General features: G+C 46.8%; 11 protein-coding genes across 11 annotated transcripts; 4 read left to right on the forward strand and 7 right to left on the reverse strand.

Annotated features, from left to right (window-relative positions):
* Nucleotides 1–971: 971 nt before the first annotated feature.
* On the reverse strand, nucleotides 972–2267 carry H6S33_009127 (uncharacterized protein; the record flags this gene model as incomplete). The annotated part of the gene is made up of 1 exon (XM_044840488.1): nucleotides 972–2267. One exon carries the CDS (start codon nucleotides 2265–2267, stop codon nucleotides 972–974), a length of 1296 nt encoding a protein of 431 aa, XP_044697942.1.
* Nucleotides 2268–2717: 450 nt separating this feature from the next.
* Nucleotides 2718–3587, reverse strand: H6S33_009128 (uncharacterized protein; the record flags this gene model as incomplete). The annotated part of the gene is made up of 1 exon (XM_044840489.1): nucleotides 2718–3587. One exon carries the CDS (start codon nucleotides 3585–3587, stop codon nucleotides 2718–2720), a length of 870 nt encoding a protein of 289 aa, XP_044697943.1.
* Nucleotides 3588–3825: 238 nt separating this feature from the next.
* On the forward strand, nucleotides 3826–4506 carry H6S33_009129 (uncharacterized protein; the record flags this gene model as incomplete). The annotated part of the gene is made up of 1 exon (XM_044840490.1): nucleotides 3826–4506. One exon carries the CDS (start codon nucleotides 3826–3828, stop codon nucleotides 4504–4506), a length of 681 nt encoding a protein of 226 aa, XP_044697944.1.
* A 119-nt stretch (nucleotides 4507–4625) lies between these two features.
* Nucleotides 4626–6026, reverse strand: H6S33_009130 (uncharacterized protein; the record flags this gene model as incomplete). The annotated part of the gene is made up of 4 exons (XM_044840491.1): nucleotides 4626–4797; nucleotides 4849–4976; nucleotides 5037–5842; nucleotides 5912–6026. The coding sequence occupies 4 exons, from the start codon at nucleotides 6024–6026 to the stop codon at nucleotides 4626–4628; spliced, it is 1221 nt and encodes a 406-aa protein (XP_044697945.1).
* A 1104-nt stretch (nucleotides 6027–7130) lies between these two features.
* Nucleotides 7131–8715, forward strand: H6S33_009131 (uncharacterized protein; the record flags this gene model as incomplete). The annotated part of the gene is made up of 3 exons (XM_044840492.1): nucleotides 7131–7582; nucleotides 7687–7782; nucleotides 7839–8715. The coding sequence occupies 3 exons, from the start codon at nucleotides 7131–7133 to the stop codon at nucleotides 8713–8715; spliced, it is 1425 nt and encodes a 474-aa protein (XP_044697946.1).
* Nucleotides 8716–10771: 2056 nt separating this feature from the next.
* H6S33_009132 (uncharacterized protein) lies at nucleotides 10772–12281 on the reverse strand (the record flags this gene model as incomplete). Its single annotated transcript, XM_044840493.1, has 4 exons — nucleotides 10772–11295; nucleotides 11373–11434; nucleotides 11498–11985; nucleotides 12057–12281. 4 exons carry the CDS (start codon nucleotides 12279–12281, stop codon nucleotides 10772–10774), a joined length of 1299 nt encoding a protein of 432 aa, XP_044697947.1.
* A 2236-nt stretch (nucleotides 12282–14517) lies between these two features.
* On the reverse strand, nucleotides 14518–16993 carry H6S33_009133 (uncharacterized protein; the record flags this gene model as incomplete). Its single annotated transcript, XM_044840494.1, has 9 exons — nucleotides 14518–14877; nucleotides 14938–15048; nucleotides 15120–15377; nucleotides 15439–15748; nucleotides 15814–16158; nucleotides 16213–16238; nucleotides 16298–16374; nucleotides 16441–16614; nucleotides 16681–16993. 9 exons carry the CDS (start codon nucleotides 16991–16993, stop codon nucleotides 14518–14520), a joined length of 1974 nt encoding a protein of 657 aa, XP_044697948.1.
* A 1066-nt stretch (nucleotides 16994–18059) lies between these two features.
* H6S33_009134 (uncharacterized protein) lies at nucleotides 18060–18968 on the forward strand (the record flags this gene model as incomplete). The annotated part of the gene is made up of 2 exons (XM_044840495.1): nucleotides 18060–18260; nucleotides 18351–18968. The coding sequence occupies 2 exons, from the start codon at nucleotides 18060–18062 to the stop codon at nucleotides 18966–18968; spliced, it is 819 nt and encodes a 272-aa protein (XP_044697949.1).
* Nucleotides 18969–19763: 795 nt separating this feature from the next.
* Nucleotides 19764–20256, reverse strand: H6S33_009135 (uncharacterized protein; the record flags this gene model as incomplete). The annotated part of the gene is made up of 2 exons (XM_044840496.1): nucleotides 19764–20025; nucleotides 20090–20256. 2 exons carry the CDS (start codon nucleotides 20254–20256, stop codon nucleotides 19764–19766), a joined length of 429 nt encoding a protein of 142 aa, XP_044697950.1.
* Nucleotides 20257–22942: 2686 nt separating this feature from the next.
* On the reverse strand, nucleotides 22943–23605 carry H6S33_009136 (uncharacterized protein; the record flags this gene model as incomplete). The annotated part of the gene is made up of 1 exon (XM_044840499.1): nucleotides 22943–23605. The coding sequence occupies one exon, from the start codon at nucleotides 23603–23605 to the stop codon at nucleotides 22943–22945; it is 663 nt and encodes a 220-aa protein (XP_044697951.1).
* A 1633-nt stretch (nucleotides 23606–25238) lies between these two features.
* Nucleotides 25239–25910, forward strand: H6S33_009137 (uncharacterized protein; the record flags this gene model as incomplete). Its single annotated transcript, XM_044840500.1, has 1 exon — nucleotides 25239–25910. One exon carries the CDS (start codon nucleotides 25239–25241, stop codon nucleotides 25908–25910), a length of 672 nt encoding a protein of 223 aa, XP_044697952.1.
* Nucleotides 25911–27098: the final 1188 nt, after the last annotated feature.

Below are 27098 nucleotides of genomic sequence, written 5' to 3' on the forward strand. Positions count from 1 at the left end.
ATACTAGGCCGCACAAACCTTCACCCACATACAATGCGATTTTCAAAAGCTGTAAATCGTTTATAATTCAGGCAATCTCAATTAATTTGTCATGTAGATGCAATTACTTACGTACATTTTATGTATCTAGGGAAAACGGAATCCTAGTGGGCAATCAATTTAAGGTTTCGAGCTTCGTAATGTATACTAAATCTGGTCCGACCTAGCTACATACGTATAATATTATGAAAGCAGCTGTAGGTTAAGCTTTGTTTATTGATTTCCAATATTTTCTTTCAGAAGGGAAATAGCACGGTAATGCGGCTCTAGTACCAACAGATTGGCTGTTGAATTCAATTACCTTTAATATATCTTGGTCTTGGAACTTGGGAAATTCGAAAAAAACGAGCAATGGAGCGAATAGGTCTTCTGGGAGAATAATTAAAATATATATGTATCATCAGACTTTCGAAGACACCAAAGCTTTTGAAATTTTTAGTTTTGAGGTCAGCACATCGGACTAACGTTTCAGGAGATGTTTTTAACCTTTGCCTACCTCTCCCGATCCGCCAACACTCGCTCAACCTCCACCTCCCGCGTACACAAGCTTTCCGGCGAGCTCACCGGGCTCCTCATGGGCACTACCCCATCCATATTTTCGCTCTATGTTTACCAATGTCAAGTCGATTAACTCTAACCATCCTCAAACAGACCAACTAGCTACCTCTTAGGCTCCTGGGGGAAAACCAACGGGGACTAAGGGTGTTAGATAGGGTTGGGGTTGGATTGACCTTTTTTTTGCACCTGTATGTTGAGGTGGACCGGATCAGGCCTGGTTTGCTGTCCAGGACACCTCGATTCATAAATTATCACTCGAGGGGTGTAGGGGTTCTTTTCTCATCAAACGCCGAAACCTCATTATAAGGATGTAGTGATATTTCATGTTATATAGGTATCATCTCATCCTAATCGTTATTAATACAACTAGTTATTTACTCCCTAATCATGAGAATACCCTCTCCAGTGTTTATTCCGAGCACCCTTTGCCTCCTCCCTCCCATGCCCCACCAGCCTTCCTCACCATATATTCCTGTCCTCACTGCCAGATACTCCCCAAACAACCCACCACCTACGGCAACTCCACCAACAGCCCATGCGCACCACTTGAACCACCACCAACACTCCTTCACATCCTTCAAATTGGCCTTCCTAATCATATACCCCAAGCCTGCCGCAGCGCCACCACAACTCAGCCCAAAGAAGATGGGTCCACATCCACTCACTGCGCCAGCCCCTGCTAACAGTCCAATCTGGACTACACCTAACCCAGCCATGAGGTACTTAGTGTGTGACTCATGCTTGACGGCAATGCTCTTCACTCCGGCCTTGAGATCATCCTTTACATCTTGGTGCGCATATATTGTATCATAGAGCACTGTCCAGGCCACATTGCTCGCATACAGCAGCCCAGCCGTCATAGCAACGGTGGGTTCCATCAGGCTCAACCCCATCGCCGGAAATCCCAGGATTGCTCCCCAAGAAAATGATAGCCCAAGCACAAACTGGGGGTAATGCGTGATCCTTTTCATGAGTGGATAGCACCCAACCAGCACCAGCGATGGAATCCCATACACGATGGTCTCAACAGGGAACTGTACTAACACAGCTAGCCCTGCTAGACACTGCGACGCTGTAAATGCCAGTGCTGCTGCGGGCGTTATAGCACCTCGGGCAATGGGTCGGAACTTTGTTCTTGTGACCTTGGGATCGATATTGCGGTCCCATAGGTCGTTGATTGCACAGCCGGCGCCGCGCATGATGATGGCGCCGGTACCGAATAAAAGAGTGGTATAGGCCACGGAGGTAAGAGGATGGACCGGATCAACCATTGTGGAGGCAAGAATGGTGGACCACATGCATGGGAGGAAGAGATAGATTGTGCCCGTGGGCTTGTCGATTCGGACGAGTTCGGCATAGGGGACAACGGAGGAAGGGAGGTAGGAAAGAATGCCAGTGGTGGGAGGAGTGTATACCTCAGGAGCTGGTGGGGATTTCGAGTCGGGGATCACGAGGATTGTAGCTAGACGGGAGGGCTGTGGGCATCGGATTAGAGATACTGGGCGTGAGGTATACCGTGTAAGTGAGGGCGGGGGTCGACAGGTCTTTGAGAAGCTCCTGAGCGCGGAGGAGCGCACGGAGACATGCCGAGTGAGCGGTCTAATATGGCCCAGCATTCTAATGGAGCTCATGGGACCACGGTGAGATGGATGTAACAGTGGGGCTATCATCATTCCTAGCAGCTTTTATCAGTAAGACTGATAGCGTTTGCCAAGAACTCCCCCGCTTGAGTTTTGTCTCAGACAAAACGCAATTGAAGGGCGAAGAAAGGTAGAAACAATAACGAAATAAACGAGAGTCCCATTGATGGTTGACATTAAACATTATCCTTAGACGTCTGTTACCTAATCGATCGGGTTGTAGATATCATGTGTTTCCTATAAGAACAGAACAGGCACATTCCCGGCCCTTGTGCCAAGCATGGAGGCTTAAAAGCTTAATTATGGCTGGAGTAGAGTAGGTATTGCGTACTTGTAATTACACAAGCTGACAACATTTTAAATTTAAAGAGTGTAGAATTCTAGAAGGAAATTGGGGGATTAATTATTTTACATCCACGCCCCTCCACCTATCCCTCTAAGTTGGCCACTGTCTCCAGCTTTGCCACATCATTCCTATAATTAACCACGATTAGGCCAGAACGGAGAGCACAGCAAGCGTACATCCTCTTGGAATACAGCAACCCAATTCGTACTGTCGACCGACTCATCCTCCTCAAAATCCCGATGCCAGTTGTACCACAAAGTGCTCCCCAATTCAAAGTACCCTGCTGCCGCTCCAAACCCCTCAATAAATCCCCGATCAATCCATACCTTATCAAACTCGCATTCCCGATCCATAGCAATGGAGCCTATCGGAGGAAATCCGTTGATAGGAGAAAGGCTGTAATTCCACTTCAACTTGTTTCCACAGAGCGTTCTAAATATATCCCCCATTCTCTTCTCCGGACAGGTGTAAATCTGGACAAATCGTAACCCCGTTTCGTTGGTCTGCTTTCCCGTGAGATCGTCAAGATAAATTCTAAGATCAAACCTAAAATGCTTCCCTTTGTACCTTCCGTACTTCTTGCGGAAAGACGATTCGATGGTTTGGAGTATCAATGCAATTGGTTCCTCCACACGCACCAGCTCTTCCGCGAAGAAGTCATGCTCCACGTACTTTTCTGTCCGAGCCAGTTTACGCAACGATTCGTGGTACCATATGAGAAGACAGTTGCCAGTCTTGAGGACGTAATTGGATTCGAGGTGTGGAAAGTAGAAACAAAAGTCGTCGTCTTCCAGCCCTCGATTCCACTTCTGGATATATCTGATCTCATCCTGTTTGTAATCTTCATGCCTCCTGTCCCGCCCCAGCTTGCGTAGTTTAGGTTCGATTTCGGAGACGAGGGCGTGGATATTTTGAATTACTGGCGTCCTGCGAGGCCCGCCGACATCAAAGCCGCTGTAGACGGCGTGATCGTCGCTCGAGCGTTCGATTCGGAAAACACTCATTGCGATGGATATTTGCGTGTGCTTGGGTGGAAAGGTGGAAGAAAGGCTGGAGTGCTTAGTGAATACATTACTCCTACCAACGAAAATATGAAGCCCCCTCGAAAAGGTGTACTCAAAAAACGCACACTTAGTTTCGAGTGATCTTTCATGATGCATGTGTCACCTTTCCCAAAAGGTCCAGCGTTGCCACACACCTCCGGCATCCCGAAATCCCTAGAACCCAAATCTCCCCCCCCAAATGGAGTCCCCGAGGTCCCAGCCTCCACCAAAACCGTTCACCGCACTCGAACACTCTACTGATGCGAAATTTCACCTTCTTCTCGCATGCACCGGCTCTGTCGCAACTATAAAGCTTCCACTTATCACCTCTACCCTCTCCGAACGGTACGGCGACGCCCTCAGCATTCATGTCATCCTCACATCATCAGCTGCCAAGTTCCTACAAAACCCATTCAATATCGAGGGTGTAGATAAGGTTTGGACTGACGATGATGAATGGAGCTTCCCCCATAACAAGAGCGGGACATGGGAGCGCGGCGATCCAGTGCTGCATATTGAGCTGAGAAGATGGGCGGATATGATGGTTATTGCGCCGCTATCTGCGAATAGTATGGCGAAGGTTGTGGGGGGATTATGCGATAACTTACTTTTGAGTGTGGTGAGGGCTTGGGATACGACTGTGCAGCCGGGCTCAGCTGGAAAAAAGATCATTGTAGCACCAGCAATGAATACAGCGATGTGGAATCATCCGGTTACGGCACAGCACATTGCGACCTTGGAGAAATGGGAGTGGATGGAGGTTTTGAGACCAGTGGAGAAAACACTGGCCTGTGGAGACATTGGTGCAGGGGCCATGAGGGAATGGCAAAATATCGTTGCCTTGGTGGAGGAAGATTCTGGGTTGAGATTGCCGTCCTAGGTTCTTTGAGAGTAACTGCACGATACCTTGGATTTTATTTCTATATTTCTATCAAATTTAAACAAGCTATTTTCAACAGGCGGGAAATGAATTTTAAGCCCAAAACAACCCTAATACGATTAGTTCGTCATGTTGTCCTCCTCTTCTGCTTTGACACCCTTCTTTCTTTGCCGTTCTTCATATAATGCCCGCTGCTTCAGGATACGGCCCATGATTTCCCCTGCATTAACACCCGCAAATTCATGCGCGCCGATCTCCTGGAATATGCCCATTTCTTTGGCTTCGGCGTAACTATTTACCAATTGTAAGCTTACATTGAGTAGAAAAGGTTAGGAGAATTACGTGTCTTCTTCGCCCGGCATGAACTGCGTGGGACCGTGGTAGACCACATCTGGAATTCCGGTAGGGAGTGTTGATAGAAAAGCTTTCGTTGGGGAGAATGGAGCGGATAGGATTATCGAGTCGATGTACTATTTGTGTCGCCATGAATTATTGATAATCCCTTGAGTCACCAGGAACGATAAACAAACCCGACACTGGAGCACGCAAAGTCCTCTTTCAAACATGTTCATAATCGGATAGTTAAGACCCTTCCAATGGTTTATGGTCTTATCATCATGCACACCCGCAACAACATATATGTCTTCGTTCCCGTCCTCTTTCTCCTTCTCAACTACCCGGCGAAGGAACTCGATGTGTCCGCTCGAGAATAGATCAAACCCACCATCGACATAAACAATCCTTTGCCCCTCTTTTGGTCCTACTCCGGTAACAAGCGGATTACAGGCCTTTGTTCGTGGCGTGTACACAAACACCGTTGAGCCTTTACCGACAACTCCAAAGGAATCGGAGGCGTATGCCTCTATCCGCTCCAGTAGCTCAGCAGCCTCTTTGGTCTCTCTGTCTTCCTTCTCCGGATCTGGGTCAATGGCGGATAGCAACACTCCGCCCAAGTTACGGAGGTGATGCGTCTTTGTGCACAGTAACATCCTGCCCACTAAATCCGTTGTAGAGATCCCGGGGGTTCGTTTCACAATCTTGAACCGTCCCTCGGCCTTGACGACACGATAACAATCCTCTCCTGTAGCATCCGTAGTAACGTCATCACCATGAACAACAAATTTGCACCCATAAAGATCCATCCAATGGGGGTCTGTCACATAAGGAGAGCCGGGCACGGGGAGATCAGCCCATTTACAAGCGGCGGTAGCAGCCATGCGTTCGCGGAGGTTCATGACCGTGGGACCTTTGTTTTCCATGATCTCTTCATCGCTGTGGACACCCACAATAAGGTATTTACCAAGCTGTTTGGCCTGGAGCATAGCGCCAGCGTGACCTACAATACGTTACTATGCAATTAATACACATCAAGGGTGTACGACGAGAGCATAGATAAGATATATACCGTGGTGGGTGAAGTCGAAGCATCCGTCTATCCAGATTCTATCTTCACGCATAGGAATGGCCTCCTTAGGTGGGTGCTCAGGCAAGGTATCTGCCATAATTGATGCTATGGGCATGCTGTATGTCTTGGTGTGAATTCTTCAGCGAAGAATTCTGCCTGATTTGATAGATTGATAATATACGGGGGAGAGATTAATCGTTGATGATGATGATGATGATGTTGAAGAAGATAGATGCCAGCTCTCCTATTTCCCCAGAATCCAGAATGTTGGGAAACCCCGCCAATGTCAACCCTTCCAAATTCCAACCCTAACCTTTCTGCATTTGTGCTGGCGGTTGCTAGGCCCTGACATCTAGAATTCGCTAAGCAGCCAACGAGGGCAAAAACGTGGGGTTGTTACTCTACTTTATCGTCTAGTGATGCATGGAACGAATTGGGTGACTTTCTCCAAGCAAGCCCCTTCCAACACAGGAGCCGCCGGCTGTTTCAGTCTGCGCGTAAGGGTCTCATCTTTGATTTGAACCAGATCTTTTCGCCATCGGTTGGCAGATCCTATACCCGGACTTTGCCTAACGAGGAATTTATCCTCACCTAACCCTACGATCTAGACGTCTCATCCCATTCTGCCCCCTTTCCTCGGTGCCTGGGAGTGTTGCACATTCCCCCCCAGGAACTCTTTACATAACTGCTGCCATCCCATCCCATCCCTTTCTACGCGTCGCTGAAGCTTTCCCCCTCGCGTCCTGCAAGCCCTCCTTCCGGCAATTGCGCAACTCTCGGTCCCCGTTGCCTTCCCGTCTGTTCGCTCCATACATACATCACATTCATTTACATCCATACATCATACCCCTCGTACATTACATATACTACACTTTTACATTTCTTTTCCCAGAGGCTCTCTCGTACTTCCTAGACTCCTCTTCGCTGCTGCCGGTGTTACGCTCTCTTACTGCCGCGCCTCTGAGCAAGCCGTTACGGGTGTTTCCATTTAGATTAACTACCTCTTTCTTTGCCTATTTCTTAAATTCTTTCATTAAACGGCGGGGCTATAGTGTTTTATAGTGCTGCAGATCGATTAATTGCCCTGTAGAGTATATCATAAACTTCGGGTACGGATTACCCTGACCTTCTTCTCCTGCGTAAAGTACTATTGCGGCACCACACTAGAGGGCAACGAGACAGCTTGCAGCAGGCAATAGCTGTCCCCTAAAGCGCAATCATGTACGATCAGCGGAAGCCTTCGCTCTCTTCAACGCCCGCTGCTTTCATCACTAAGGGCATCCTCTCCCACACCACAAGCGTCTCCACTCCTGACGAAGCTCCTGCCACTTCATCTTTAGGCGGTTACTTTTCACTGTCACGTTCTGCATCAAACAAGAAAAGGCGACCTTCAGCTGCTGAGGTTCCTCCAGTGTATCTATACCAAGGACCACCGCCTGCTGGCCCTCCTCCTAGTTCCTCGGGGAAGGGGATGTTTTCCCGTAGCAATACATCAAGAGGAGGTGACTTCGTTAGTGCTAGTGCTGCTGCACCTAATGGGGTAATGGCAATAAGTTCAGGTGGTGGAGGAGGCTCAATGGGAACTGGACCTCAAAGTCCAAATGCGTTATATGAGACGCTGCATGAGTTAGCTATGAAAAGAATCGCAACTCTGGATTATTTACGGAGAGCGTAAGTTTGCCTCACATGTTTGGTTGTTGCTGTTTTTTCATTGATTTACGTAACATGGAATTCGATAAGCAATAGGATTAGTATTAATAATTGAATCTCTACAGACATGAGGGCAGAGTTTATTGGTTTAATGCCATGTTGTTCACAAAGGCTGATTTGCAACGAACTGTGTATCATGACCATAAAAAACTCACAAGAAGGTACACCACCTTTTATATTCCCTAGTAATCATTGAATATACACTCACCCTTAACAGAGCAAATAATTACTTCATACTTGGCAATTCGCTTCCTGCTATACTTGATCTTGGGACATCTTCGCCTCTCGACTATCTTAAAGCTTTTAACCATCTTCTTCAGGAATACGAAACCCACATTGCGCTTCCCCCTTCGCGCCAGCCCACCCGGGGCCATTCATCAAGCATATCATCCTCACATAGCCATCACCATCCTATTAGCACCTCTGCCTTGAGTTTAGGGAGACTCCCTAAACTCTTCTCTCGGTCATCATCCAAGCCTCGTCGTGGCTCTTCCGCCAATACGCCGCTAACAATGACTCCCGCCATCACTCCACCGTCCACTGCAGCTGACAATGTTTCTTTGTTCCTGGAGCGGACCCGCTCTGCATCTGGAAACTCCACTACCCTTCCAAGTATGCCTCCAACAAGTAGCGGTGGTTATCCCAATAGCAATCTCTCATCTTATAATTCCAACCTTTCTACCACACCGGCAACATCAACAACCGAACTTGATCTCCTTCCTCCACTACCCATGACTTCTAGTATTGGGACCCCGCCATTACCTACAAGTAACCCTATGTTTCCTCCTCCTATCATGAACGGTGATGTATATCTTTATCTCTCAACACCAGCGCTACCATTCGAACCGGACTACTACGAAACCTTTTCAACACTCTGCGATGTATTGATTGATGCATATCAACGAGTACTAGGCTTGGTTGGTACACCAGATTCATGCAACCAGTTGGTTTACGAAGCATTTATGAAGGCGGATACGAAGGTGAAAAAAGTAGTAGTTACAGGAGTGGTTAAGGAATTTGAGGAGGCCTGCAAAGCTGCAGTAAAAAGGGAGATTGGAGGCTTGGGAAAGGAGATTTTAGGAGGATTGCTGTAAATCAATGTTGGATTTATTCTACTTCTTTTTAGTATATCGTTAGACCTAGTCCTTTGTTTCTCTTTTTCTTATCTTCCACCGGGGCGTTCAGGAGTAGTGAACACATACCGTTGCTATTTCTCCTCAAATTATTTACCTTAAAGCAGGTATGCTTTATGCGAGGGTATTGTCGGTTTGTTGGGTATCGCTATTTTTACTACTTTCCTTTTACTTATTTCCATTTGTTTTCATTTCTTCATCAGGATAAAGGAATTAGGGGTGGTTTGGGATTCAAATGGGAAAGGAATGAATTGGGACGGTTCTATGGGGGTTTTCCTTTATATGGGAATGTTAGGGTTGTTGTGGAACAAGATCAAGTGACGAGTGATATTGTGTGATCGTCTACTAATAGCCCCGCGAGCCGAATTGGTGCGTGGTCAAGATTATTTGACTTGGCATGGAATTAGTTAAAAGTGGCGGTTAGAACGCCACTTGCCACACCATTCTGAGACTATCACTGTGTCTACCAGTACTCTACTCTAGTAGATAGCACCTCCCCGAACAACGTGCATTCAGGATCCATAAGAGCCTTCTTAATAGTTCTATTATGCCATATAGTTGACATCTAAAAGCACCTATGGTTATTGGACCCTTGTTTATTTTTTTGTCACGTTTGTCTCGGTCTCAGAAAGCGATGTGCTTTTCTTTTGATTGGGGTGTTACAAGATTGTTGTTATCAGTATTGTAGTGTTTCGGTCTCAATACTAACTACAGCAGGCCTGCATATAGTGAACACATTTTAATTTTGTAGTACATACAGTGTTCATCTTGAAATCAATTCTGTTTCCCACCCATGCGAGTGTTACAGTTCGGCGTTGATACCCCTTAAGCCCCGAGTCTTTCCCAATCGATATACTTAATAATCTTAGATCAACTCCTGTGTAGTGGGTAGTAGTACGTTGGTACTCTGGCAGGAAATGCAAGGATCCGTCCGAACCACAAAACTTAAGTCTAGGAGTACGATAAATGTGGCGCATAGTCCATCCCATGACTCGGTTTCTACCTATCACCAGGACTGCCCTTTATGCGCCTAGCAGAGGCGTAGGTGCATGCCATCGTGAACCACAAGCGCCAAACGCCATGTGGTGATGACATTGAGAAAGAAGGCTGAGGCTTACTCTACATGTCCTTATCCGCCATACCTTATCTCCCCAGATTGACTCGTGGCGTTATACAAAGATTTTTTTTTGGGGGGAAGATGTCTCACCTATTTTTCTAGAACCACAATTATTGTAAATCAAGGCAAAGCGTGCGAGGTCGTGGGGGCTAAATTGTGTCGAGGCTACATCTACTCTGATCATGAGATTGTGCACACATTTCGATAGAAGCCTACAAGCAAGGCATGGATACATACAAGGCTCCGATGGACACCTGAAACAAAATCATCTGGTATCAAGGCTGGTATTTAGCGTAGGTACCCCTGGCTAGATCAACCTTTGGTCCGACCCGAAATCATGGGATATGTTCCGAAGGATGCGATGGATCACCGGTAAGCTTAACCTTGTGTAGGGAATTTTCTAACAGACGCCGAGGAGATGCAAAGATCGTACTGATATGAGACAAGGCGTTAAGAGGATGTTAGGAATACGACACGGTGTGCCTAGCCTTTCTAGGTATCGGGGTCTGTTAATCTAATGCCGTGATATATTTTCGGTTCTACTTTATATTTTGAAATCACTAGTATGACTCTATAAGAATCCATTAGACATGAAACCCCCTTTCAAGAATTGATACGTTTAGCTAATGCCTATTCAATCATCGGACCTTTTGCTATATAACTTCTAAAAACATTATGACTTCCAAAGCCAGTCATTTCCCCAGTCAACTCTTAACGCCATGCAGATTACATGTATGTAGAATGATTAAACCCAACGCTATGAGAACATGTACAGACCACGTAGTAACGCCCGTTAAAATACAAAGAAAACCCATATAGTTGCCTGCCAATGCTGTTCTAAGTAAAATAAAAGAAAAATAATAAATACCATGCATATCAAACAAACCCGGTATCAAACCCTCAAAATGTCACCCGGCCCACCAATTTTGGAGAAGGTGATCTTCTTTCAATCCCCATACCATCATCAATACTCTGCTCAATGACAGTTGTCTTGGTAATACCCATGCCTCCTGCGAGGGTATCATTGCTTCCAATAACAATATTCTCTTCGCTCTCATTCGGCGCTTTGCGTTCATTAGAAATGCCGCCTGCTCCTCCGCCACCACCACGCATTGGCCAATGAAACCAATTGCATCTGCTTCCGCCTCCGCCTCCGACTGCATAGCATTTATCTGAGATGGCGGTAGTTGAAATATGTGCCAATGGGAATGCGCTCCCTACAAGTGTGAGCTCCCCGCCGCCGAAAGAAGAGCCTTTAGCGATGCTACAGCGGGAGTGGGAAAGGTGAGATTGATCATCGTATTCATTGTGGTAGAGGTTTGGCATAATTTTTGCGAGTAGGGGTGATAATGAAGGCAGGGAGGCGCAGATAATGGCAAGGGAGGCTTCGAGGGCGCTCCAGATGGAGGAGTCTCTGAGATACCCTGTTATCGGCGGAGTTTAGTTAGGCTATTTATAGATTATATATCTGTGGGGGTGGGGGGGGGGGGGGGGGGTTTACAAGTGGTGTCTCTTTTTGTATAGATGGTATAGGGGACTCGTGTAATTGCTGCAGTACATACACTGAAATATCATTAGTATGGGTCAATGATGGCGTATGCGGGGAAAAATTAGCATGTTACTGACATCCCACTCAGAACAAACAACCCCAATATCAATGCCCTCTGTTTCCCTCTTAACCCCGATCCAAGCATAAGTTTTGCAGGCAATGTCCACAGAATCAAGTTCGTCAGTATATCTACCACTGCGTGTGCAACGATTCCTACTTCAATGCTTGCGCATCTTTCTCCAGGTTGAGGGTGCACGCTCCATGCTGCCTTGACCGGATTGCACTGTGCAATGATACCCGCCGAAAACCCGAAGACCCAGAGTGCTACGACTGCCATACAGATGTAAATTATCCGTCTACATAATCGAGTATTGAGAAGGCGAAGGTAGAAGACGCATACTGAGAGCTTTGTGAAACAAAGGGACCAGGTGAAGAATAGCTCGGAGATCCAAAGGAGTTTAAGCGCCTTCTCTACCGTAGGTGGAGGGAGGTTGTAGATGTGGTTACCCCAACCGTAGTCGAAAGTTGCGAGGCAAGTGGTGATCGTGAAGCCGATATAGAAGACCTGTGAATTGTAGTTTCTTTAGTGCATAATCTCAAATTATAACTAGCTCTGAGTTTTGTGAGGGTAGTTACAGTTGCTAGAGCGATAAACCAATCCTCTAACCCAAAGAACCTGCTCAGAAAGGATCTTGAGTAAACCCTCAGGCTTACAATAATGAGAAGTAGTACTATGAGTACTAGCTCCACCACCAGCAATACGAGACCTCGCGAGAATGGTACAAAATTATCCTCATGGAGCCAACGCTCAGCGTCTTCTCGAACCGGATCTACTGCAGACATATCTTTTTCCTCATTCATTTCCTTCCGTTCTTTTATATTTCCTTTTTTGCTTTTTTTCGTTATGATTGCTGATTAGCTAGCAGGCGGCTAGATGATTTATGTACTGCCTTGATGCCGTATCGAAAGACCTGAAACGGAAGAAAATCCTTATAGTTGGACCAGCCCAAAGGTATTGTCAAGTTTGCAGGATCCTGTCAGAACCCACGACATTCACGAGGCGCGGTATGCGGGTGTTAAAGTAAAGTTTGTGTGTGAGATGGTAAGGAAAGAAGGGAAGGGAAGGGAAGGGAAGGAAAGAAGCTAGGAAAGAAGGAAAGCTTAAGGATGGTAACACCCCCCGGAAAGGTTACAGCATCGCGCCATACAAGTGCGTACCCGAAGGTTGTGATACTATCGCATTTTTTATTTTTATTTGCCATGTACTTTATGTATGTGGAGAGTAGAGGAAGGAAGGATAGGGTGGATGCAGCCAATCACAGCTCATGGAGACAATTCGGCTTGATCTTCCGCGCTAACAGAGTGGGTAGAGTAGAGTAATATGCCACAGTTTTACCCTTGAGCCAACAGGATGGCAGATTTCAGGTAGCCAACCTGGAGATTTCATGCCAGGATTAATACCTATCGGTGTTTTAGCACCCGGGGGGGCATAGGTGGGGGGGAAGGTGGATAAGCCGTTGAATAGAACAGGTAGTGAAAAACCTCGTATGTATGTCGCATATTATGAGGGGAAATGCCTACACCTTGTGATAGTGGGGGGTAGACCAACACCTAGGTCGTAGTGAAGAGTAGCAGTAGAGTACTGATAATAATTGACTGTAGGCAGATGGATGGGCACGTAGGCAGACAGGACAGGACAGGGCAGAGCAGAGCAGCATGCATCCACCTTGTGATGCGAGTATATTATTCGGGGGAGGGTCTTGTACGTCTGCAACAACCCAAACGACCCACGGGTTAAGTTTTCTTGACAGTTTTCTCTTACCTCGCTGATTGTGAGAGGTGTATGTATAAGCAGTATGACGCTTCCGGCGGTTCTTTATTTCCTTCTTTCTCCCTTTCATCGATCATCGTAAACTCCCACTTCACATAAGGCACGTTGTTGCCGGCTTAGTTTGAGTAAAATCACAAGTGCTTGACTAACTTTGTATGCATTTACATCTTCATGTTATTATTATTCGCGGACAGTGGTAGCACTATTCTACTCTAGCCATGACTAGTGGAATAAATATAGGCCCTGCCTGCACCTGTCAAGTTACAGAAAAAGGCGCTTCCTAGCCAGTTCTGGAAGCGCCACGAACACCACCAGCGGTGGTAGAGTACCGCTCTACTACCCTACATGTAGGTACTCTACATGTAGGTACTGTACCTATGTCATCCACCATGTCAAAGAGTAAAATAAACTTTCATCCATGCGCCGACTAGATTAATACATAGCCAACATGCTCTGATCAGATTTAACTACCTACTTCATGTAGGTCCTTTTCTTTTTTCTTATGCAGCACGCCGGATGACAACGTGGTGAGCAAAAGCACGTTTTACACACAGGAGCTTGGCTACGACCATGTGGCTATGAGTGGTCCGTGTGCTACCACACGTGTTTCTTCGTGATGAGTATGGAGAGTGCGCAGTCTGACGACGATAAAGAATACAGCTAGTATCTATGGACCGATTACATGCAGAGTTATTCTGCGTGAGGTTGACGAGGTGCCATGCAACGTAACCTGCAAAGGGAGCTGCGGAAGAAACTCCCCCATGACAGTGAGGATATCTAGAACAATCACTTGAATCCGGGATTTACGATTCTTTGAGATATATTCACTTACATCTCATTCTTACCTAATGCTCATCCAGGGCATATTAGTTATTGTGCAAGCTTTATCCGAGGTGTGATCGTCCGGATGAAAGCAACAAATCAAAACTTAGTTACGCCTTGTCTCGCTTGGTAGTTATGTAAAAAATGGATTTAATTATTTTCAGATGGTATTTCAAGGCTCGATAGGCCTATGTAGGTAGAATCAGCCCATGTAGATCCTTTCTGGTGTGCAGGGCCGGTGATGGCCGTCGGATAGGACACATTTGTATACTCAATATCAATTACTGTGTGGTTTTTAGTAGAAGCCTCCTACAGCTGAAAATAAACACATAAGCCTAGATAATCAAAGTTTATACCCATTTCAAAGACGCGAGCCATTCATGGTTTAATAATGCTTATATGTGCTCAATTACATGTATGTTCGGCATTATTCATCTGTCATGTTCAATCCTCCTTCTCAACCCTATCATTCACTGGTTCTCTCGGTTCTCTCGGTTCTCTCAGATGGTTTATCCCGTTCTTACCCTCCCCTCTCCCTCGATTATTTCCCAACCGAGCGGAAAGCTTATCGTTAAGGTTACCCCTCTCAAGGTCTGCCCGGTTCAGTTGTGACCGCATTGGGCGGCCTGCGATTAGCCACTGGACAAATCCCATCTGTTCATTTTGCCCACTTTGACCGTAGAGGACAGTAGCCTTTAATACCACAATACCTCCGGTAACAAAGAGAAATAGTGGTATTGTAAGGGCAAAATAAAGCCAAAGGCCTGGACTGTTCAGTTGGAATACATTCATTCCAAGTATGGACTAATTAGCTATTGTGTTAGTCGTTTACATAAACAAATGGAGATTTTCCGTAGATCTTACAGCGCCAAAAGATAGTGGGAGAAATATAAAGGTGAGCCATGTCAATCGGCCAACACTTCGTCCCTGGTCTACAGCCGCTCTACTTTCCTCAATCGAGATAATATTGAATATCTATAGGACAAATAATCACATTAAACACGGCCACGGAACACATCAATTCTTAAGAGTACGGGGACACCCACAAGATTATGAATATCATCACACTGCTTTCTCATCCTCTCAAACTCAATAATCTTCTCACCTAATCCATCCTCAATATCCCCAAACAAAAGCATCGCATTCTGAGGCCAGAACATTGCTTCACTGACTTGCCGATTACGGAGTGCTGATACCATCGTCTTCTGAAGACTAAGTAGTGTAAGATGTGTATCCAATATGGACTTTTGGCGATATAGGTCTTTCGTGGTCTCTAGCATGGGCATATGGAATGCCTCATCTTCCTGTACGTTGTTAGGGTTAGAGATATAATACACACGACTAGGAAGGATTCAGCACACATACCAGAGCCGCAATCTTTTGATGATGCAGAGATAGTACTCTATTCCACCTGAATGCTTCTTTGATATATCGTGCCAAAAAGTTGAATATTTCTTCGGATGGCTCTCCGCCCTCAGGAAATTCAATAGGAAATGACGATCTAGTCCGCAGGTGTGGATCATCACAAAACCTACTCATGCTCCATTGTGCCACGTTATGCAGTCGTATTTTCTTTGACATCTTTGGCTCCGTATAGAAGATAGCAATAGTCTTCCCTGTCCTTCGGTCTCTATTTATCCATACCACTGCACGTGCTATGCCAAAAGCTCGGTCGCTGTATAGAGTTCTTAGCTAAAGCGCAGTGTTATAAATGGGGACAAGGCATCGACTAATTCTTACCTGTCCTTTACATTTGATCCCACAGAATTCCATTTCCAAGATAAAATTTGATTTCTCCTCGAATTTTCAAGTTCTGTAAAGGCTTGTGTGTGAAAGCGGCGCTCATTACCGATCGCAACTAGGCGAACGAAATCAAAGGAGAGAGCGAATACTAGGATTAGGACAATCATAAGCACTAAAATATAGACGATATCCTGAAGATTACTGGGGTTACCATTTTCAGAGGCTGGCTGGAGGTGGGCCATGAAACTATCTACGTATATCATCTCATAAAGAGATTTGACCTTGATCTCGTAGTGAATGAGCAGGGCCTTCATGACTTCCGAGGTCAATCCGGTTAGAGATCTATGCCAAATTGGTCAATAAAGTGTTCGTTCAAAGTTTTTTTTGGTTGTTTACATCAATATAAGCTTATTGTCTTTTGCCTATTCTAGGTCAGTTAATTGTCTAATAATCGTGGAAACACTGCTGACTATGATCTGACCTTTGTTGGCTTAGAATCATGAGCTTCATATAGCCATTTCCATAACCCAATGCCACTAGTGTTCTGGTAAGAAGGAGCTTGATGCGTAAATTGTCAGCTTGGCGTAATAGTTTTGATCAATGGATGATCACTTCTGAATATACCTTCACTTGGCTTGGGAGAAATCCAAGCTTCAACTAATATTTCGGGTATTTCATTCTGATTCTCCTGGAGCCATTTATTCCGTGCTTCACTCAGCTTATCAAGGAGAATAAACAACACTCCAGGAAACTGTGGAGGCCTTTTATTAGCGAACCAATCATTGACAGCTGCCTTGACTGGATAAGTAGTTATTTATTAGCTTTAGATCTCAATTGGCACGTGACTGTCTTAGCTAGACTTACATTCAGTACAATCGCTGCTACTCAGCACTACTCTTCTGGCCTTTTCCAGCTGCTCCTTTCGCTTTTGTTTCTTCTTATCATTCCACTCCTTTCTTGATTGTTTAAAATTATCCGACCCGTGTGTTGGGGACAACGGCGGGGACAGAGGCGGGGACAATGGTCGAAGTGCAGGATAGTCTTCAATCTGTTCTTCCCCTAGCTCTGATCGCTCCCCTAACTGTGACGCGGTGTAATGATTACTGGAGTACTCTGATGCTGGATAGCTGGTTGATGCACGTGCGGAAACTTGAGGTGGTACTTCTAAAAGCTCCATTACTTTGAAAGATTGAATTTATCGGTATTTGTATTGAATCGTGCAAAGGGGTTCCGTGACGTGATTTCTTATATAATACCGATCCCTGGCAAATCCCTACCGTAGCCGAGCTAGCTACATGTACTCAGGCAGGATTAATCCGAATCTCAACGAAACAAATGGACAAGACGGAACGCCACCAGAGTGAGTCTTTCCCAAAGATATAGCCATTGCAATCGGTCAGCTTTTGAGCCTAATCGGGCGGCGCGCGCGATATTCTGGCGAGTTAAGCTCACGAGGGAAAGGATAATTACATAACCTACAGACACACATGTAAGCATATACTCTATAGCCTAACGTTAACTCCGAGTGACGCTGCATGAAGACGGCCACGCCACGTAGATTCATGGAGTTCTCTGCACCCGCGCCCTGGAGTCTCCTCATGGAAACAACCAACCGTATGTGCCTGGCGTGGGTGCAACCGGGAAAGCTGCCGTTGATAATAAACATTAACGGAGAAACAAGAATCTAGATCTAGATATGCGAAAAGAAAGTAGATCCTAATAGTTGGTATTAAGAACCAGTGAAGAGCTCCGGGAAGACCTTCTACGCACCAAGTGCCCCGTGTGTGCAGCTAGAGTAGAGTACCGCCAAGAGTATGTAATATGTCCATAACTTAAGTCAACCACGGACACACATGCTTCATCTTCAAAAAATTTAAGTTCGAGTTTTTGGCTGTGTAATAGTTGACTAAATCAATTCTAACATCTGGTTATGCAAATACCTGGCATCATCGATTGTCGGCCTCTTGGGAGAAAACATTAATCTTCATATCTCTCATTAATTCACTCATCCTCATTTGCTTTGCTTCGCTTGATTCATACCTTAATTTCGTGCTTATAAGATCGCTTCTCCTCTCCCCTCCAAGATGTCATGGCAAATCCCCCTCTCTATTGGCCTCCTCTATTTATGCGTTGGAATTTTGTTTTTCAATTCAGGTATCTTCAATTATTCTGGTTATGGAGCTCTAACAGTGACAACCACCACCACGACTATTTCAGTGTGGAATCTTGAACCTACTCCAACCATGCTGTCAGATGGGTACATCCCTTATAAGAAACTCTCTATACCAAGGGCAGATAATATTGGACTAGTATCTTGGTCCGAAGATGTCTCAATTAAACGAGCGAGGCAACAGCAGGGTGAGGACAGTACACCTACAGGTGCTCTTGATATCGCTCCTGGCTGCCCTTCAGGGAAGAAGTCATGCGGAAATTTAGGTCGTCCTGTATGTTTACCTAGCTCTCAAATCTTCCATATAACAGGCTTTTGGCCTGGAATTCTGTCCATCGAGCTCTCCCACTAATCTGTTCATCAGGAAATTTGCTGCGACAACGAACACACGTGTCTACCCACGAATAATACACTTAATGGTGTCTATTGTTGCCGTTCTCCCGACCCTATAAACTTACCCTGTGACGAAGAAAATCTCAAATGTGACCCAGGTTGGTACGAATGCCCTGCATCTGCTAATGGTGGCTGCTGTAAATACGGCCAGAGATGCGGTCTTCTACAGTGCTTCGAGGGAGGTGGGCCGACTTCTCCCGCCCCAACCCCCGCCTCAACAGCAGGATCGTTCGGCTCCATTGAAGATGATAAGAATACTCGTACGGTGGAAAGAACAACAATCCGTTACATGCCAGGTATAAATACATCGACGATGACCATAACCTCAGCTTCGACATCCTTAGAAGCAGCCACCGCAACAAGATCTAGGACTTCACATACTCCAGTAATATATAATACACCGACCACAACCACATCAACAGATGATATACCGACTAGTACTGAGCTTAATGGTGCGCCAATCACATATACGGCCCATGGCACGATAACTGCAAATTCAGCAGCTGGGGCAAGAGCAAAGGTTGGACGCCATTGGAGTTGGATGGTAATGTCTTGGTGGATTGTCGCAGCCTTTCTTGAGGGGGTTTAGTTGGGGAGAAGCTGAATACAGGAGATACGGATACGCTATAACCTTATGGCTTGGTGCCTGGTATACGATTATACTTATTGCTGTGATAATTTCTTTTTATTCTCATGATAGTCATCACTCATGTAGTGATACATATCTGCACAGCTGTATTATTGTTGAATGAAAGATTCAAGAAAAATCGGAAAGATTCAACGCAAACATGTTGAGGATACATAAAGTCCGTTACTATGTGACCCTCTCTTGTGCAGTGAAAATAAGACCCATAGTCTTATTCATCATCCAAATAGCATTTCACAGCTGGGGCAGACTTCAAGGTTTAATATACTAGGCAATGATTCGATAAGGGCAATATGTGCTAGCTAATTTGCGCCAGCACCTTAGACCAATCAAATTACAAAGCCAGCAAAGGATTCCTTTATCTTCTCTGATTAACTAATGGATGAGTCAATGAATTCCCAATCCGTCATTGTACTAATTTTGCCATGCATGGCCCAGAATCGAGTGGCGTACTAGAGTCTATAAAGCTGACCACTACAGCTATTCTATCAGATCCACGTCCGAGTGATTTACTGTGACCGTCAAGCTCTGAGATGACATGTGTGCTAGTCGCTACATTTAAGTAAACCGACAATATTCTCACACGGAAGGTTTACTCCCATAGCGGACAACTAGCTAAATATATACAAAATTTATAAATTAAGAAATCAATGTCGTTCATAGTATGGTTATCGCTCCACAAAAAAAGAAAGAAAGAACGTCAACAAAAGAAATTTATCCAAAGAGATTTATCCAAAACTACGTCCACCTCCACAAATGAAAACCTTTCTTTTCGCCCGCATCCGCCGCATCCTCCTCGACAGATGCCTTCTTCTGGCTCTCCAAGTCGCCCGCCGCGGCAGCCGGCTTGACAGTTCCTGATCCCGCCTGCATCGCCTCCATCCTGTCCTGGGCCTTCATCATACTCCGGTGCCAGAATATTATGATGATTATAATAATGAGGATGATGACAACCCCAACCACTAATCCTGCTATTGCCCCCGTGTTTCTTGCAAAGGATCTAGTACAACCGCAGCATCTGTTAGACATGGAAATTAAGGTTAATCGCAAGCACTAGTACATACCCGCCGCTTCCGCCTCCACCACCTGCTCGGCTACCACCACCACCACCGCCGCCGCCTCCACCTCCACCTCCACCGCCTCCACCACCTTTAGCGGAGATGAGGGTGAGGTTGAAGAGAATCAATAGGAGGGCGTTAAGCACGGTGTTTGGTAAATGTCTTATCTGCATATTGGAGATGGGACTGTGATATGAATAGGCAAAGATCGTGAAATAATCGAAGAGTTGTGATATGGACCGCCGGGCGTTATTAATTTGGAAATGCAAGTGCAGATATATATGTATACTGTGCGATGGTGATGGAAAATTGAAAGTAAGGTAGGAACCCGTTTTCCCTTTATAATTTTATCTATGCGATACTAGTAGAAAGGAAAGATAGCGCCGTACGGGGCTCACAGTAAGATATAAGGCTGTGGCTATTGGGCCGCGGGCAGTGTAGTGATCCCTGGTTACTCAGAGATTCAGAAGCAGAGTATGGTACAGAGAAGGTTGGTGGGACGCCGATCAACTTTAATAAAATGGGTGGCTGTGTCTAGATCTGTGCCGTACGAACAAGAGTCTTTAGAGAAGGAGCAACCTCCGTCCCTCTCGTATAATGCATCGTGTCTAGGGTAGAGTACCGGGGGTTGTGGGTTAGTCTGAAGCACACTTTTTTGGCATATGATTGGTTCAAGCTGCAGAAAGTGATACTTGGCGCCAGAAAAAGTACTTGAATAGGCTGCCCCCCATCTTTTGCAACGCAACCTCCGAGACCGCAATTTGACTGTTGTTTGCACCCAGATTCATCAGAAAACACTCCCCACAAGGGCTTATGAGCTCACAATATTATCTAGAGGAAGCTGGGAGCCAGCGCTATTCTGCATTTATTTTTTTGTATTTTTAGTGAAGATATATGAAAGTTCTTTAGACTTTTTTCCCCCATACAAATTTGGTGCGCTAAGGCCGGTGTGATTGATGATAATTGGTTGCCATTCGTGGCTCCCATATAAAATCCCTGACTTTTCAACCAATGAAGTAGAGTTCTTCACATTAATGGTGAACACCCGGTACTCTAGTCTGCCAACGAACATGCACAACACAGCTTATTTGACTGATCGCAGGGCTAAATATGGTGGGCGACACGATATCGGGGTCGGTCTTGGCACATGTAAAAATCTCCATCAGGTAAATCATCACCTATTTAGTAGTGAAACAAGTGTTTTTGAGCAGATCATAGCCGTTTTTGTAATAAACCGAGTGCTTTATGGTGATTGACAGGGGTATTTTACTGGATTTCGATCCGGCCTTAATAATTTGTATGGGTAAAAATTGACCTGCCTCCCTACCAAAATCACCCAACTTCAAACTCTATCTCCTCAACCACAACACAAGATAATTAAAATCAAAGGCCGTAGAATGATTCTGCTCTTGATTCTCTATCATTCTACGGCTTCTAATCAAAAATATATTGTGTTGTTGTTGAGGAGATAGATTTGGCGTTCATATACTCTTACCGGCCCCGATATCGTGTCACCCACCATACCCCTCTTGCACTGCGAACTAGGTAGGAGGTTAGTTACATGATAACGAGAGAGAGAGGAGGCTTATTGCTTATTCAATTGGGTGATGTTCTTTTCTTGCACGACATGGCCAATCGGTCGTACATACCATTAGCGGTTGCAGTGCCTGGACTGGGATAACTACACATAACTCATAGTAAGAAGCAAATAAAGTCACTTGTCTACTGAATAGCTACTCTCTCTCTCTAGGCACACTCCCTCTCCATGCTTTTCACTGAATAAAGCTTAGGTGGGTACCTACATCATATATTACATTATATGGGGCCGGTGGGTGGACACCTACTCTAAAGCTTAAAGAACGCCGATGACTCGACCCGTTCCCTGCTTATATTAACCTTAGATGACCCAGCTAAACAACTCTAGGACATTTAAGGAAAGACTCCTTGCTACAGCTACTCGGGGCAGGCAATAAGAACCTGAAAATGCAAGCTGCAAGCAGGGGCTCAATTTGGTGTAGCTTTTCTCCAGCCGCGAATCAAAGGTCGTTACCATAAAAAGTCATTTTCGGGTTCTTCTTGCCTGCCCCGAGTACACAAAGATACTCCGCCATCCAATTACAGCGATATATCCAAGCATACAGGCAGGCGCAGCATTAAGCAGCATCTATCCGTAAGTTCGCTATAGCTATATATCCGGACGTCATGAAACCCATGTTTCACTCCATCACCACTGCGATGAGCTTTACACACTTCAGTTTCAAGACATCTCAAGAGAATAGTTTATTGGCACCGAGATTCTGCCATACATATAGCATTTTTGATGGGGATCTCAGTCCATCGTGTGTGCATATTATCACAGCTGTTGGTTGGCGAATGGATGCCTGAGGGATGAACATGGATTAATTGGCTGGGTCCGGTGAGACTCGTATATAGCATTGACCCCACGGTTCTACTACTGTTTCGATACGTGTTGAGTGCAGAAAAAGACGAACTCATCAGGTGTTCGGCATTTTGCATATTAGTTACCCCGGGTTTAGGGGGATGTCAATGACTGGCCTGTGGTTCGTAAGTAAATATTGGTGCTGCCTCGCAATACGCTTCAGTTGTGCACTTTAATTGAGTCTATCACTGGGCTCTAGTTGAGAATTTGTGCTAATTAGGTTTGTGTTTCTATGAAGTGTAGTAAATTACAGGAAACCCCCATGGCCAGTGCCGAAATAAAAAACAGTTTGGGCTGCAGCTGTCAGGCGCAATTAGCACCCTATCTTATAACAGCTATTAATCCAAGCCCCCCCAATTACAACCCACGCCTCCCCAACGCCTACATCAATCTACCAATTTCCTAACTGAACTACCTAGCTACTTACTCAACCTCTCTATCACCAGCCCTTTATTCAGACTCCAATTCGCACTATTCCCATACCGCCCTACCCTCCCGTCATCTTTATCCGCCTCGCCCGCCCGCACCTCCCACACCTTCTCCCCAACCGGGCACGCAAACACCGTATCCTCCATAAAATGCGCCCCGACATCCCCATCCCGATAATACCGCACATCCGCCGGGTCCACATCAAACTCCGCCAACAACTCCCCCTCGCGCGGCCGGCTCTCCCACGTCGTCTCCTCATCCACCCACCCGTCGTCCTCCGCAACGCTCCACACGCTCCCATACCCGCGCCCCATGTCCGCCGGCCCAAGCAAGAAATGGAACCGGCACTGCCGCCCCGCAAACTCGTCCGCCGGAAAGTCGAAGACCTCGTATGTGGTGGTGTCGCCGTTGAAGTGCCCGCCGCCGCCAGTGGCCGCTCCCGAGAGCGCGCGCGTCGGCTGCGAGGCCTGGACCTGGTGGTAGAGGATCGGGGCGAAGAGGCTGTGGCCGTTGGGCAGGGCGGCGGGGTATTGGTAGTATTTGAGGTGGGAGACGTCGGTGCCGTGGCGCTTCTGGAGCTGTGGTGCGGCGGAGGCGGGGGTGGGGGTTAGGAGGGTGGCTGCTGAGACGAGTGCGAGGAGGGAGAGCTTCATTGTTGCGGTGTGGCTTGGTTTCTCCTTTTTTATCTTATTTGTGGTATTTTATATAGGAGTATGCGGAAAGGACAGTTTTATGCTGTGCTATGCTAATGCGAGAACGATAGTAGGGGAGACTGATTATGACGAGAACAACCGCAGCTGTCAACGGGAACGGGAGGTGGGATGGGGGGGCGTTGGGGGCTTTAATATGGTACCCAATGGTGCACAGGGGGGAAGCACGGTGGGCTGACAATCGGTTCCGAGTAAGATTTGAGTGCAACCGCCTTCCGAATGAGCGGAAGATGCCAATGCTTGGGAGGGAGGCGGCGTCCTGTGCTGGAATTCTTGGTATTGGTATATAAAGAGTATCATTGGGGGCCTGTTCTTCAAATTATACTCATACCTACATTTAGTAGTAGTAGTGAGCTTGAGCCACCCCCCCGGGGGGGGGGCCCTAGCCCCCCTACTCGCTACTGATTACAATATCTAGGTATGTACCAGGTAATAATGATTTTACCCACTCACCGTGGATAAGTATTAGTAAATGTAGTAGTGCTTATCATACATACATGTACATGTACCATACCATACACTCCCAGGATCAGCTGAATTTAAAGCAGCACCTCAGCCGGCCAATGTTTACTTATTCTACTTCTTCTCCTCACTACGTCATATCGATTGATTGATGCCTCGCATGGCGGGGCGATCCTATGGGGGCCATGGAACCGCAAGTGTACCTACATCCACAAGTACTGTAATAATCAATAGGGCTGGTTATCTCTGATAACGTTGGAGCATATATATCCATCATGCAGCATCACTCGCTCGCTGATTGTGCTTCTAGGGTTAGGTTAACCCCCACATCTTTGGATTAGAGCTGCGCTTGCTAGCGCAACCTTTAAATTGTCGGTACCTGTAACTGCACCGTTTTTTTTTTTTTTTTTTTTGGTGATGTCTTCCGATGACTGCGGGATCTACTTTATGTAGCTGGTCTTATAAGGCTACTGTACCTGACATAGCTGAAATCCCATGCCAGCTGGCCGATGCCGATAAGATAAATGCGCTTTCAACATCCTTATCGTTGATGAGGTAAGAACATCATTCTTAGTCAAACCGTCATAATATGGTAGCTATGGTACCAGTGATGATCCCTTCCAGCCGATACCCTACCAAGCGAGTAACGCCCGGCAAATACAGCCAGCGGTGAATCGTACTACACGCCGAAAATTCATCCCTATCGTTACCACATAGACACCCTCGTCTGTGGAGAGATTAGTAGGAATTACATGTAGTATCTACACCAGTCCCGTTGTATCAATATGGTCGTTGCCAAGGCCCTCCTCCAACGCCCTCGGACTGGAAATGACCAGACGACCGTTTTTGGAGAGCTAGCGCGCACCGCTACTTAGCTAGGGAAAACGATGATATCTCAACAACCTCCGTGGAAGACACAATTGCGAGGGAATAGTTAGATCATCCCCATACCCCGCACGAATACTTAAAACCCCAGCTTCTTCTTCCTACTCCATCCCACAGCTATTCCACTCTACTCCACAATATCAATTCCAGACTTTTCTATCCCATCTCAATTGGGAATAGCCTTCTTTTTTTCATAAGAGATCCTAACACTCCCCAGAACCAGGTAAGCATGGCTCCCAAAGGTGGCGGCGGCGGCGGCGGCGTCGGTGCCAAACCCGCGCCAGCCCCCAAACCCGCACCCGCACCAGCCCCCGCGCCAGCCGCTGGCGGCGGAGGCAGCAGTGGCACCGGCAGCGCCATCGGCGCGGGCCTCGGCGGTGCCGCGCTCGGCGCCGCGGGCGGATACATGCTCGGCTCGCACATGAGCGGCGGCGGGTCTGGCGGCGGCGGCGACGGTGGGACAACGATTATCCATACGGATGGGAACGGGAACTATACGGCGGCGGCGCCTAGTCCGGAGCATCAGAAGTCGGGTGGTGTGAGGGTGCGGGCGGCGCTGGGGGGATGCGAGGGGAGGATTGTGGTCATTTTGGGGGTGCTGGCGGTGTGGACGGTGTGGACGGTGATGGGGGCGGTGTTTGTTGAGGAGGAGGTGGTGGAGGAGGAGGAGGTGGAGGTGAGGGAAAAGGTGGAGAGAATGATAGGGGATATGGAGTTGCAGAGGGCCGTTTTGGAGGTGATGCATGGTGGGAAGAAGAGGGCTGAGGGTGGAGAGGTTGGATGGGATGAGGATAATGGCGTGGGGAAGGAGTCGAGGTTGCGGTTGTTGAGGGAGTATCTCGGCGAGGGGATTGAGGATGCTTTCTGGTGGTATTTGGACTGCTTTGTCTTTTCCGGGTAGAGAGAGTATCGTGTAGTGTCCGTTGGTTAGGATCTGCTATGTAGCTGCTGGCGTTCAAGGCACGATCCTGTGCATATGTATATGCTCCCGCATACGTGCATCAAATTAACGCCAAAGACTGACTGACATGCAATGCAGATTAGTATTCCAACTGGCAGCTCAGTATTGATTTTTCTTTGTGTTTTATGCCTGTGTTTTGTGTCTGTTTTGACTGGCAGTTGCGCCGACTACGTATTCTGATGTAGAGAGAGCACCGTAGCCTAAGTTAGTGTAGCTCAAAGAGACTTTGAGCGATCGCGCGACCAACACGTGGCTGGCAATGGCGTACCTGCATATCTCCAATCGAGGTGGGGGGGGGGGGGGGGGGTGGATTGCAGAAAGGGCTGTCTGCGGGTGCTGGCTAGGGAGTAGAGAAGTGTGTAGAGAAGATGCAGAGAGTACATGTAGATACATGTAACAGGTACATGTACCGCGAGTGAAGTTGAGTCTCTTTTACTCGTCTGCCCAGGCTCAGGCAGAGAGAGAGATTGCCTGCCCTCGCTCGCGCTCAGACTGGCTAGCCGCCAACCCTAAGTCAATTAGAGTCTCTCTCACGGACAGGGGCGCCGGGGTTGTTGCAGGGAAGCCGACGGTTCCTTCTCTGCATGGAGATTAGGTAGAGTAGAGAAGTCTCCGCTGTTGTTGCCCTCGCCGCCGCCCACCACGGATTGTTGTTACTGGGCAGCAAAACAGAGCTGGTGCCTGTGCTTGTGCTTGTGCTTGTGCTTGGTGCTCAGCTTGCAGCCAACAAACCAACACACACAAAGCATCGTTCGGAGGTAGCTCCCTTAACCCGTGTGTCTGGCCCGTAGAGTTGGGTTGGGAGGGGACGGCGCTTGCTTTTTGTACATACAGCCTTCTTTCTTTCTTTCTTCCCTTCCCTTCTTCCCTTCTTCCCTTCTTCCCTTCTCATCCTCTCCTCCCCCCACTCACCCCCCCCTCCCCCCTCTCCCCTCTCCCCTCTCCCCCCATCCCCTCTCTTCATTCTTGTGCCTGCCTACTCTTCGCTCCAATCTGCAAGCCAAATCTCGCTTCGATTTAAACCTGCAGATCACGAATTAACGTTTTGCGCATACCACACAAAAACCCTGTTTACTTTTTTTTCTTCCTCATTCCCCAAAAGTGCTTTTTGTGAATCTGTAATTCTCT

The sequence above is a fragment of the Morchella sextelata genome (assembly GCF_020137385.1).
Source record: "Morchella sextelata strain SCLS chromosome Unknown scls_3, whole genome shotgun sequence".
Lineage (NCBI taxonomy): Eukaryota > Fungi > Ascomycota > Pezizomycetes > Pezizales > Morchellaceae > Morchella > Morchella sextelata.